Source organism: Hydra vulgaris, chromosome 09, assembly GCF_038396675.1.
Source record: "Hydra vulgaris chromosome 09, alternate assembly HydraT2T_AEP".
NCBI lineage: Eukaryota > Metazoa > Cnidaria > Hydrozoa > Anthoathecata > Hydridae > Hydra > Hydra vulgaris.
Window position 1 is genome coordinate 19,532,501 of NC_088928.1, and position 13,507 is coordinate 19,546,007.

The following is a 13,507-nucleotide window of genomic DNA, read 5'->3' on the forward strand; positions in this document are numbered from 1 at the left end:
ATTTAACCACATTTGTGTCGTCAGACTATCATGTGTCTTCACTTCAGAATATCATGTGTCTTCTCTTCAGAATTTATTGTTGAGTTGTTGTTTGCAATTAGCCTTAGATAATTAAATTGTAAAGAAATGTAAATACAGATGCCATAACAAACATGGAGTTCACAGAATATAGAATTACAAAAAAACATTGATTTGTATAAATAAAATATTAAGTATACATGTAAACACAGGCAAAAACGATGTAATAAATATCTGACGAAAATTCAGAAATCCAGCTAAATTTTTGCCGGATTTGGTAAATTTTTGCTGGAGCCAGATTTGTAAAATTGGCTGGATTTTGGCCAGAGCCGGAGCTGAAATCCGGTACAGCCCTAATCTCAAACATCAAAAAATGCTGTATCTGCCCCTGGAATGTCAAGGTTTCAACCTCAAATTGATCATTTAACTTTATTGTAATCAAGTTTAGAGATTTAATTTATCTTAAACCAAAATAGTATTATTCTCTAAAAATTCATCTTATTATAGTATTGTAATATAACATAAACCAATATTATTAATACAAATAATATTAAACTAAATAATTTTAAGATCTTTCTTTGTAGCGAGCTCTGAAATCTTTTGGCAAAATCATCTTATTTTGATGTAGGAATAATTTCAACCTTTGTTTCAGGTCTCTTTTTAATCAGATCTTTTTAATCTGGTATGTCATAAGTAAGCAGCTTGTTTAACATGTTGGTCTTAATTTTGGTTTTCAGATCCTTATCAGAAAGAGCAAAAATTACTTGTTGCAGGGACAGATACGAAGTATGACGCATAAGACTTTGGTAAAGAGCCCTACCTATTGCTGCCAATTTTTTAAACTCTTCTACTTTTTGTAGCTGAAAAGCAATATTGATCGCCATTAAATCATTTGAAGGTGTTTGAGAAGCATTAGGGCTTTTTAGAAAGAAGAGTCCATGAAAAAATACAATGTAGTTGGTTGCAGCTTTCAGATGGTTTAATGTATTTTTTTTAATTATCTTGAAATTAGCAGGGTGGTGATGCCAAGAAGAAAGTCTAGTGGACCAGACTCTGGTGAAGATGCGCTAATAGCATATTTATCCTCATACTTTTTGAATCTTTAATTAACAAACACTTAACTTCTCATTTTGAATCTAATAACTTACTTCCTGATCACCAATATGGATTTCTAATTTCTTGTTCTACAGCTGATTTCCTAACAGTAATAACCGATAGGTTTTATCGTGCATTAGATAAAGGTGGAGAGGTTAAGGCCATCGCTCTTGACATTTCTAAAGCTTTTAATAAAGTTTGGCATGCTGGTCTTCTCCATAAGCTTTCTTCTTACAATGTATCTGGCAACATCATTAAGATTATTGAGTCCTCCCTTTCCAATGGTAGTATAAAAATTGCCCTTGATGGACAGCATTCTTCTTCATATACTGTAACTTCAGGGATTCCTTAAGGTTCAATCCTTGGCCCTAAACTCTTTAAATTTACATTAACGATCTTCCAGATATTCTCACATCTAAGGTGGCATTGCTTGCTGATGATACTACCATTTATTCTTGTCATGATAAAAAGCCAACTCTCTCTGATTGCTCGGAGGGGGCATTCGAGCTTGAAAAGGATCTCACTTCTGCTGCAGCATGGGGCTCACATTGGTTGGTGAACTTTAATTCAGATAAAACTCAATTTTTTTAAGCCAATCGTTATTGCAATAATATAGATCTTCCTATATTTATAAACGGTAGTGTACTCGATGAGTCATCTACTCTTCATCTTCTAGGATTAACTCTTACTTCCGATCTTTCTTGGAAACCATATATCAAATCCACTGCAAAACTAGCACCTGCTAAGGTTGCATCTCTTTTTCGAGCTTGAAACTTTCTTACTCCGGATTTTATTCTCTATCTCTATAAATCTCAAACCCGGCCTTGTATAGAATACTGTTGCCATATCTGGGGCGGATCTTCTAATGATGCCCTTACTCTTTTAGACAAGATGCAAAAACGCATCTTGTCTAAAAGATTACATAGTTGGACCTGCTCTTGCAGCAACACCAACCAATTGGCTGCAAGAGCAGGTCCAACTATGTAAACATAGTTGGACCTGCTCTTGTAGTCAACCTCCAACCATTATCACATTGTCGTAATGTTGTTTCTTTTACTCTGTTTTACAAATACTATATGGGCACTGCTCTAAGAAGCTAGCGTCTCTTGTGCCATCTACAAAAATTTATTCTCATGTTACTTGTCATTCAATTAAGCCTCATCATTTTTCTGTGACTGTTCCTAAGTGCTCCAAAAACTCTTTTCGTCAAGTTTTTTCCCTCAAACATCAGTTCTTTGGAATTCACTTCCTTTGTCTTGCTTTCCTGATTCATACAATTTGTAACCTTTTAAGTCGTCTGTCATTCGTTATCTTGCTCTACAATCTTTACCTTTTCTCTTCCAGTAACTTCCAACTCTAATAGCGGTTGCTTGCAGCCTTGTTGGAAGCAAAGATGTTTAAAAAAAATTTAGATATTCCTTTTTTCTAATCATATCTCTTCAAAGTCTTGGTATCAAAATGTACTTTAATTTTTTAATCTTTTATTTTATCTATGTTTTCCTCTCTAATTATCTGTGTCTAAGACTCTACAACATTAGTTTTCCTGTTTAAAGTTGGTATCAATATATTATCAATATTAACTCCACCAGCCTTGTAAAAAGAAGACAAAAAAACTCTAATAGCGGTTGCTTGCAGCCTTGTTGGAAGCAAAGATGTTTAAAAAAAATTTAGATATTCCTTTTTTCTAATCATATCTCTTCAAAGTCTTGGTATCAAAATGTACTTTAATTTTTTAATCTTTTATTTTATCTATGTTTTCCTCTCTAATTATCTGTGTCTCAGACTCTACAACATTAGTTTTCCTGTTTAAAGTTGGTATCAATATATTATCAATATTAACTCCACCAGCCTTGTAAAAAGAAGACAAAAAGACATACCCGGCTTGATTCCAATCCCAAATCTGGTCATAATTGGAATCCAATTGTGAAGAATGTCTTCCATACTTAACTGAAGGCAAACTTTAACATCACTCTGAAATCTTTTCTGTTTTTTCTGGACTTTAGCTGGAGGTAAATATAGTTCATCACATTCAGTTTTATTGTTACTATCTGTGCTTTCACCACCCGAATAGTTATGAATGTTTGTATTATTAATTGATTTGAAAGAGAGCACTACTCTCTTTCAAAAAAGTGTTCACCACCCTTTTGTAGCTACCCTCTGGTATATCTAGTTTTTAGCATTTTTAAAGTGTGTTATCCTTAGACTTTCTTGGTAATTTTGGTCTTGGTAGTTTGCTCCGCCACAATGAAAACATCATTAAACCCAGCCTGCTCCCATAAATTAACAAGCTCCCTCAGAATACAGACACCAGTAATTATCTGCTTGGTGTTCTCTCTGCACATTCAATCAACAAACTTGGAGCATTGTAAATACATCTTCCCAAAACAACTAGACAACCAACTTCGATGTTAATCTGTGTGGCGCTAAAAAATAAAAAAAAACATTAAAAAGTTAACATTGAACATGTAAAAAATGTAATGCTTTTGTTAATTATTTACAGATTTACCAATTGCTTTTATCGAGATTAAGCCAGTACCTTCTGAACATTTCTCCATTTGTAGGAAGTCTATTAGGGGAAAAACTCGGTAAAGGAACCCCTAGCAAATAAAATTGTCTTCTCTTCCTTGTAGCTTTTGACGCATCATCAATATCTGCTTTCAGAGAATTAGCGTGACAATTTATGTCTAGAGACATTCTCTAAAATCAATTTAATTCATTTAAAAAATCCACATTAGATGCATTTATTTGTAGTTGATTGAATCAGAATTATAGTATACAACTAATAATGAAAAAATAGTGAAACTGGTAAATAATTTTTATATACAAGTTCAAATCTGTGTTTTAGAAGAAATTCTTGGCTGAAAACAACTTTTAAACTTGATTTCTACTTTAATTATTATCATTGATTTATATTGTTTATCAAACATGCATCATTAGTTTTTATTGTTAGCCATGCTTTTGTTAAAACATAAATAAGTTGATTCTGATAAAAATCAAAATTTATTTATTGAAATAAAAGTAAATTCACCTAAATAACTTTCCCCTGCGCTAGAAACTTAATTTTGTTTTTGTTTTGTTTATGGCCAAAATTATGCTAAATGTGATATTCCGCACATTAAAACTCGATTTATGATATACTTTTGGGACAACCTAATATATATATACACATGTGTGTATATATATATATATATATATATATATATATATATATATATATATATATATATATATATATATATATATATACATACACATATATACATAAATATATTTATGTATACATATATATACATATATACAAAAATACATACATACATACATACATACATACATACATACATACATACATACATACATACATACATACATACATACATACATACATACATACATACATACATACACACACACAAACACACACATACATACACATATATATCAGGCTGTTACAGGAAGTGCATGCAGTCAATGGCCTTGTCTGCCTATACATAAAATATTTTCTTAAGAGAACTCGATCATAATTCTTTGCATGTTATTATTATTAATATTAAACATTTCAAAAATTAGCGGAAAAAAATTAGGCAAAAAATTTGGCATAAAAAAATAAATTTAACAGTTAACTAAAGTGAAAATAAAAATAATACAAACTTAATAAACTAAAATTATAAATTAATAATAAAATAAAAAAATCAAATTAAAACTCAAAGTCTAAGAGGAAATTATTTCAAACATTTAAATTTTACATTTTGAATAAACAACTTCAATTAATTTTGAATTAATAACTTCAAATAACTATAACAATAAAAATTTGGATTTTTCTAAAAATTTTATATTACATAAAAATATTTTAAATAATATTAAAAATTACTTTTGACCACTGCTGTTTTATCAAAACGTCTATTAAAATTATTAAAGAATATTGTTCTAATATAAGAAAATATAGAAAATTATTATACCTTTAAGGTATAAAAATTTTCTTTAATAAAGCTACTTAATACAGAAAATTTTTATACATTAAAGTATAGTTATACCTTTAAGGTAGAAAAAGTACAAAAAAAACCTTGTTTTTAATATGATTTTCTACCTTAAATGTACATCACATAAGGTACCTACCCTAATTTCTTCCCTAGATATATAAAAAAAAGAAAAACTTCTATCTTTTTTTTTGTTATTGTGTAGTTCTTTCAGCACATTTTTAAAACACTTAAATTGTGAAAACATGCAAACAACCGCAGTCAAGTTGTCTATAAAAAATTTTATGCATGGACAGACAAGATGTCTGACAACACATGCTTTCTGTAATAGCCTGATATATATATCAGAAAGCGCTTGTGGTCGAACGATCAGTCACACGCACTTCTTGTAACAGCATGTATGTATGTATGTATGTATGTATGTATGTATGTATCTGATATATCTTTATAAACTTTCAAATGAAAGAATTAAAACTTATCTAAACCAATAGATAAATTATTAAAACTTATTAACTAAATATAAGAAAAATTTTACAAACTTTTAGCCCAAAGTTTAATAGCTCTCAGCGTCATTCTGAAATTGGCAATATTAGGAACTAAATGAAGAATTTCATCAGTGACTCTGCAACCTAAAAATAAAAAGTAAAAAAGTTTCTGAATAAATTTAAATGTTATTAAAAGTGATGTAGCTAAGGTGGTAAAGGTGGTAATACATTTATCGCTAAATGTCGCAAATTAAAGTACGCTAGTGTTACTGATAAAGATGGAGTTGTGCCAATGGTTTGGTGTTGGTGATAGTAGAGAGGTTGTTTTGGTGGCAAGAGCTGTGTTTTGCAATAAAAGCAGTTTTGTGAATACAAGGAAATGATTTGGATTTTTTAATATTCTGCCTTTATTTAAAAAGTTGGTTTAAAAAAGATATGCTTTTAGCACTATTTAACACCAAGTGTTAAAACACAAGGAAAAAAAATTCCATTAATTAATATTTCTCGTAAAAACTCAAATTTAAAAGTTTAACTAAAGTTTATTTATTTATTTTTTTTTTAAGTAAAATATTTTCAACTATTTTTTAGTTTCATATTCTTTATAGTGTTACCCATAAAAATAAAAAACAAAAAACTTTTATTTTGATAAGTGTATTTTTTTATTATTATTATACTCATTACAACTCTAATTTTCTTCATATAAATACCATTTAAACTGCGCACACAACGAGCATCTAAATTTTTGAGGAGATTTTCATCTAATAAATCCAAATCTTCTGGGATCGTGGTAAGAGCAAGTCGTGCAAATAACAAGTCAATCTAAACAAATTTTCTTTAAATATAAGTAACTTGATTTATTCAGTATATTAGGGTGAATACAATGCCACCCTTTTTTAAAAAAAAGATATGTCCCTATTCTTAAAACTTTTTATTGGTTCTCACAAGCAACTCTGTTAAATTATTTAAAAATGTAAGTGGGTTTAGGGGGGCCACCTTGAGTTTAAACTTTTTTATCTGACTGTAATTGCCAAAAAAAAAGTTTTAAGTAAGTCATGTTGGATCTCAAAAAAAGCAAAATATATAAAAATTTTAAAAAAATAATTATTTTACAAAAAACATTACAATTTAAAAAAATCTTGCTAAAATGCACATTAATAATTTATATTATAATTTTATTATAAATGTCATTTTCTGAACAATAAAATCTAAAATAATTATCTTTTAAATCCCAGTTACATTTTTTAAAATTTCTTACAGAGTTTCTTTTATGAACCAATATAATATTTTAAAAAAAGAGACAGGTCTTTTTTTTAAATATTATATTGCCCCCTACTGAAAGTAGGGGGCATTGTATGCACCCTTTAACCAAGCTTGTATTACATTATACAAAAGCAACAAAAATTAAATTCAAAATAAATTATGAATATAAACAAAATAAATAACGCAAATAAATTTTAAATTCATAAAAACTACCAAAAAAAAAAACCATCGTATTAATTTTAAATGGATCTGTTAAAAATATGTTAAATTAGAAAAAGTCATCTACAATTTCAATATAAAATTACTATGTATATAAATAAAAAAATTAAAATTAATTATTTTTTTTAACTTAAGTTATAGCAAGTACGAATAGGAAATGATTAAAAAAACTCCAAAAATTTTTTAACAAACTTTAAAATAAATTAAGAGCTAAATTTTTTTGAATTTAAACTATTGTTTTTTAACATCTTTACTTTCAACAAGGCTGCAAGCCTTGTCGAAAGTAAAGATGTCAAAAAACAAAAAAAACAATAGTTTAAATTAACTACTATTAGAGTTGGAAGTTACTGAAAGAGAAAAGATGAAGTTTATAGAGTAAGATAACGATTGACAGACTAATTAAAAGCTTGCAAATTATATGAATCAGGAAAACAAGATAAAGGTAGTGAATTCCAAAGAACTGATGTTCGAGGAAAAAAACTAGAGGAATAAGAGTTTTTGGAGCACTTAGGAATAGTCACAGAAAAACGATGAGACTTAATTGAATGACAAGTAACACGAGAAGGAATTTTAGTAGATGGCACAAGAGACACTAGCTCTTTAGAGCAGTGTCCATAATAGTAGTTATAGAAAAGAGAAAAAGAAGCATCATTATGACAATGTGATAATAGTTGGAGGTTGGCTGCAAGAGCAGGTCCATCGATGTTTTCAATGCATTTTTGTACCTTGTCTAAGAGAGCATTGCTTCTTATTAAGACGAAATTGTAGTACCATAAGCAAACAATGCCACCTTGTGAGAATTTCTGGAAGATCATTAATGCAAATTAAAAAAAGGATAGAGCCGAAAATAGAAATTTGAGGAACCTCTGAAGTTGCAGGAAATAAAGAAGGGTGCTGTCAATAGAGGACAACATTTATACTACAATTGGTAAGGAAGGATTCAATAATCTTAAAGATGTTACCTGATACACCGTAAGAAGACTAGAGTATCAAACATTATCAAATAGCTTCAGAAATGCCAAGAGTGATAGACTCTCCACATCTATTTAATGCAGGATAAAACCTATCATTTATTACCGCTAACAAATCAGCAGTAGAATGAGAAGATTGAAATCCAAGTAAGTCATTAGTTCAATATAAGAGATTAAGTGTTAGTTAATTAAAGACTCTAAAACCTTGCTTATTATAGTAAGAAGACTAATGGGACGGTAGTTAGACGAGTCAGATTGCTCTCCAGAATTTTTGAAAATAAGGATAACAGATGCTGCTTTCCAGGAGGATCGAAAATAAGACTCTGATAAGCACTTGTTAAATAGTTACAAAAGTATAGAGACAGCTCTGGAGGACACTTCTGCAAGACTATAATAGGTACGTTGTCTGGACCACAAGCTGTTGAAGAGTCTAAGCAGGAAATCACTTTAGATACAAAAGCTGGAGTGATAAGAAAGTCAGGCAACAGACTAACCTGTTTGTTGGCTATATCAGTTAGAATGCGACTAGTGGAACCAAGAGATGATATTGATGAGAAGTTCTTAGCAAACAACTCAGTCTTGTATTTAGGTGAGGTGACAAAATCTGAAATATATAAGAGAGGTGGAATAACAGATTTGCCTTAGTTATACTAACTGTTACAGTTAAAGATTCTCCAGAAGTCACAAGAGCCTAACTTTTGAGATGAAATACGAGATTTTGTGACCTGAGAATAGCGGGCTTTGGCATTAGACAAAACCTTTTTACAATGATTTCTAGTAATAGTAAATAGACATCTGTTTCTGGAGAAATGTTTTGCTTATAGATATAAAAGCAATGGTTTCGATAGGAAATTGCAGCAGCATAATGAAAGGAGAAGAGTGAAACTTGACTTGGAATTGTCGAGAGGGAATAAAAGTTTCCATGCCAGCCTGAGTCTACGAAGTTATGTTAGAAGCACATTTGTCAGCAGGAAGACGAAAGAAAGTACAATGATAGGAAGATTCTGATGATGAAAAAGAATGAGATAATAGTTTTAGAGAAATCAAACCGTGATCAAAAGCACCTAAGGGTGAATGTGAAGAAACTGAGCACTGACTAGGATCAGAAACAAGACATAAGTCGAGTAGAGAAGGTGAATGATTCGGATTGTCTGGAAAGCGAGTTGGAAAATTGACTACTTGAGTTAGATTGAGAAAGACAAAAGTTGTAGGCCTTATTGCCGGCACTGACACTAGAGCTAAGCCATTCAGTGTGATGAGCGTTAAAGTCACTAACAACAACAATATAGGCTGAAGGATAAGGAGAAAGGGCTAGGTCAATTTGATCAGAAATGATATCGAAAAAATTGCAGTCTTGAGATGAAGCGATATAAAACAAAAAGAAAGGCGATAGAGTGAGTTGATGCTAATTGAAAGCATATAGAAGAATAGTCTGTGGATTCAAATCTATTTTCCTGACAAAAGGGTGAATTCTTACAAATGTAAATGCCTAAGCCAAGCTTGTGATTATTGGAGTCTTAACGAATTAAAGGAAGATAACCATTAACACTAAGATTACAAGATGAGACAGCCGAATTCAAATTAGTCTCACAAAGAGCAAGTAGGTCTTATGAATTTTGCAAGAGATAAGACTCAACAGAAGAAAAGTCACTTCGAAGACCGCAAATATTAGTGAGTGATAGATTTAGAGAGCTTGGTGATGACGATGGTAATTTGTGTTTTATAGTTTTTGGTACTTTAGTCTTTTTTGATTTTGTTAAAGAACTTGACTTAAAGCACAGATAGTACTCGGTACACCATTAAATAGTCCAAGCAATTGCCTCATTACTATTAATAAACTCTAAGCCGTGACAAAGGGTTCTAAATGTGGCATCGACAATGCACACCAAAAGTACGAACAGGGACACCATCCATGCACAACATGGAGCTGTTAGCACTCTGAAATTTTACAGCTGTTGATAGAATCAGCCTCTCTGAGAGCTACCACAGAGTTTGGGAAACCTGACTACCAGCCGGCCTCACAACCATAAAACTGAGTTTTAGAGCTGTATCTTTATTAGGAGATAATAGAATGAGTTGCCTAGTCATAAAAACAGAGGCACAAGCAAAACCCATTGAGTCAAGAAGATCCAGCATATAACATCCTAAACTGGAAACAATGTATTGTAAATACATCTACGCCAACCTAATAGATGAAGAATGGGTGCAAGGCTGGTCTACAGATAGAATCTGTTTACTCCTTGAATCTTTGTCTAGGAGACCTTCTATTAAACCAAGAGCAGGGAGTGTTTTAAGTCGGAGCCGGCTTTTCCTAGCCATGCCTAAAAAAGTGTATCCTACAAGGCAGCAGGACATGAAGCAGGTTGTACTGGGTTACATGTTACCAGTAGCAGGATAACCTGTCCTGACCTAGGATTTTGATACACTTTATAAATTTATGTTCATTTATTTTGTTTTCCATAAAAATATATTTTAAAAGGTTTTAAAGATTTATTTATTTAAACATTTATATCTAATATTTATTAATTTTAAATTCATTCTTTTGATAAACTTCATAAAAAATTAACTTGAAACAAATAAATCTATTATCTTTTTTATGTGAAAAGTTTACTTTAAAGCCTTTATTTAAAATATAAAAATTTAATTTTGATTTCATACCAACTTATTTCTTTATTCTACTCTCTGGAAATATAAAAAATAGCAATTTTAATTTTGTTGCAAGTATATGATGTGTTTTATGTTGCAATTAAGTAGCAATATAATGCATTATAGAGTGTTGCAATAAACTATAAAATTGCAACATTAAATAGTGTAAACTTTGCACACAAATTCCCTAATATTTATAAAAAGTTGCTAAAAAATTCTTTTTAGGTTAAAAAACATTTTAATTGTTTTTTTGGTCTGTTTTTTTACAAATTAAGAAGTATTTTTTCTATAAAACTTTAACATCTGATTTCTTTTTTTAAGAAGGTAAAACTATTTTAAAAAAACACTCTTTAAAAGCTGCTAGTTCAAACTAACTAGCAAATTAGAATAACTTATGTTTGAAAAAAATGTTGTTAAAATGACTAACTTACACTATTTTTGGGTTACTATAAAGTTCTAAAGTATTTTGCAGTTGTCAGTGCCATCAACTCATAAATCCTTGGTCCCATTTGCAACCAGGCATACAATTTTTGAACAAATACTTTTTATCGTTTTCAATTAAATCCATCAAACTTTATTATATTTTCTAGCTAGACTTTGAGCTAGATATAATTGTCTACCGAAACCTTGATCGCCAAACATCTAATGAAGGTGAATCAAGGTTAACTTAATAAAAGAATTTAACTTTGTTGCATTGACACAATCAACTACTGAAGAATTACTTGTTTATCGCCCTGATAACTTTGATTTTGGTATGTGATAAAGCTGTGCTGTGGCTCTTAAGCTCAACTCGCCATTTATAACCTTTTCCAATACACATTTAATAACTTCCTCAGTATAAGCTTGTGACATTTTAAGTTCAGTAAATTCAATTCAATTACAGATATTTATAGAGATTTTTGAAATTGAAAAAAAATTTTGTAGTTACTTTGTGCACTTTAACTATAACAGTAAAAGTGCAATATTTCAAAGTTGATAAATATGAAAGTGTTAAAAAACATTTTAAAATAATAAAAATATTTTTCAAAACCTGTAGAGCACTCAATATACAAGTAAAATACTGCACAGCCATTTGTTTTTTAAATAAAATTAAAAAATATAGCAACAATAGATAACAAAAAATAAATAAGAATTGATAAATATTTATATTGTTAAAATACCTCAATACCATCAAAGTTCATTTTAATGACTGGAACAAATGCTTCTTCTACAGCCTATAATGTAAAAGATATACTAATGGTAAATGGTATAATAGATACAAGTATTTTTCATAACATGTATAATATAATAATATAAAATATATAATAAAATATGACAGTATGTTTCAAAAAACACAGTTTTTCAATGCCGTATGCAACCGCTAATCTCGTAATAAGTTTAGTAATTTTAAAATAAATGTTCGATTAGTATTTTTACATACATAGTTTGGCCTGGTTTCATCTGATAGTCTCATAATGCTTTAGGTTTTCAGTTGACACCACTGAGTACATATAAATCCTGGAGAAACATGTCAAGCCCTGGATCAATGCCCACTACTCTTCAGACGACTATGTGGTGTTCCAGCAAAATGGAGCACCACCACATACATCCCATAAGACCCAGAAATAGCTCCAGGAGAACCTGCCAAAACACTGGTTAAAAGCATTATGGCCACCTGGATCTCCAGATTTGTCACCTCTTGACTATTTAATTTGGGCGTATGTAGAGTTAAGGGATTGTCAAAGTCCCCACAACAGTGTCAAATTCTTGAAGGCTGCCATCAAGGAGTGGAACAAGATGGTAAAGTGCTATATCCAGACCACCTGTTCCAGGTTCAGGAGTCATCTTGAGGCTGTGGTTGATGCTGAGGGAGGACATATTGAATAAAAATGTAGTAAATGTCTTTCTAAACACTTTTTAAAAGATGAAACCTTTTTTTAGCTTTAAGTTTTCATTCTGCATTAATTTTGGTAAAAAAATAATTTTTTTACAAAATTTGCGACAGCATATGGTAAATGCAAAGACAATATTTCAAAATATATAAATGTTAAATATATTAAAATATATTAAAATGTTAAATATAAATTAAAAAAAACAAAACTACTATCATTTTCAGTCTTTTCTTTAAAAAAAAATAAGTACCCGCAAATCCTTTGTTTCTTCTCTATTTTTTAAAAATTCATAAAATGAACCAAAGAAATCTGCTCGTTCAATATGCCGCGGTGCAACAAGCAAAGTATCAATATCAGCACCTAAAAATATTGAAATAAATAAAAATTATCTACTATGCAAATCAAGAAAACAACAATGTTCTTTTGTATAAAAAAATCTTTCAATTTAGTAATGAATAAATGATGCATAAATGTATATATATGACATCTATATAATTTTACATCTACAGCCTTTGGAATTAGGAAAAATGAGGTGGGCAATTTTTTTGCCAACTTTAAACTATTAAAGGTCGACATCAGGTTGGCAAAAAAAATTTTTCACAAAGATTTTACTATAAAACATAGTAACAAGAACGGCAATTTTTTCCTGACCTTAAACACTTTTAGGTCGGTAGTAAGGTCAGCATTGCCAAATGACAACCCTAATTCCAAGGGCTGTATCTATATAGTATCTATATTGTTTTCAAACATGAGGCAGAAAATATAAAAAACTTTGAAAAATAATTTTATAGATAATGTTCTTTTGATTAAATGATAAGCTTGTTTTTAAAGTGCAAATTTCATTGATTTTGGAGCACCCATTCAGTACCCATAGGCAGTTAGGGAGGGGTTAGGCAGAACGTAGAAAAAAAAGTGGGGATGTTCTTATAAATTTTGGGAAAACTGAATTTCTTTTACATTTGTTTTCA

General features: G+C 30.2%; 1 protein-coding gene across 7 annotated transcripts in view; it reads right to left on the minus strand.

The window, feature by feature from the left end:
• Positions 1–13,507, minus strand: part of LOC100202752 (poly(A) polymerase type 3) — a 63,208-nt gene that overhangs the window by 31,431 nt on the left and 18,270 nt on the right. For all 7 annotated transcript variants that reach the window (XM_065804973.1, XM_065804976.1, XM_065804975.1 and 4 more), the window contains 4 exons: positions 12,790–12,899; positions 11,829–11,882; positions 6,280–6,391; positions 5,627–5,716 (listed from right to left, as the gene is read on the minus strand). In XM_065804973.1, coding sequence (XP_065661045.1) covers positions 5,627–5,716; positions 6,280–6,391; positions 11,829–11,882; positions 12,790–12,899 — 366 coding nt within the window. The remainder of the gene's footprint in view (positions 1–5,626; positions 5,717–6,279; positions 6,392–11,828; positions 11,883–12,789; positions 12,900–13,507) is intronic.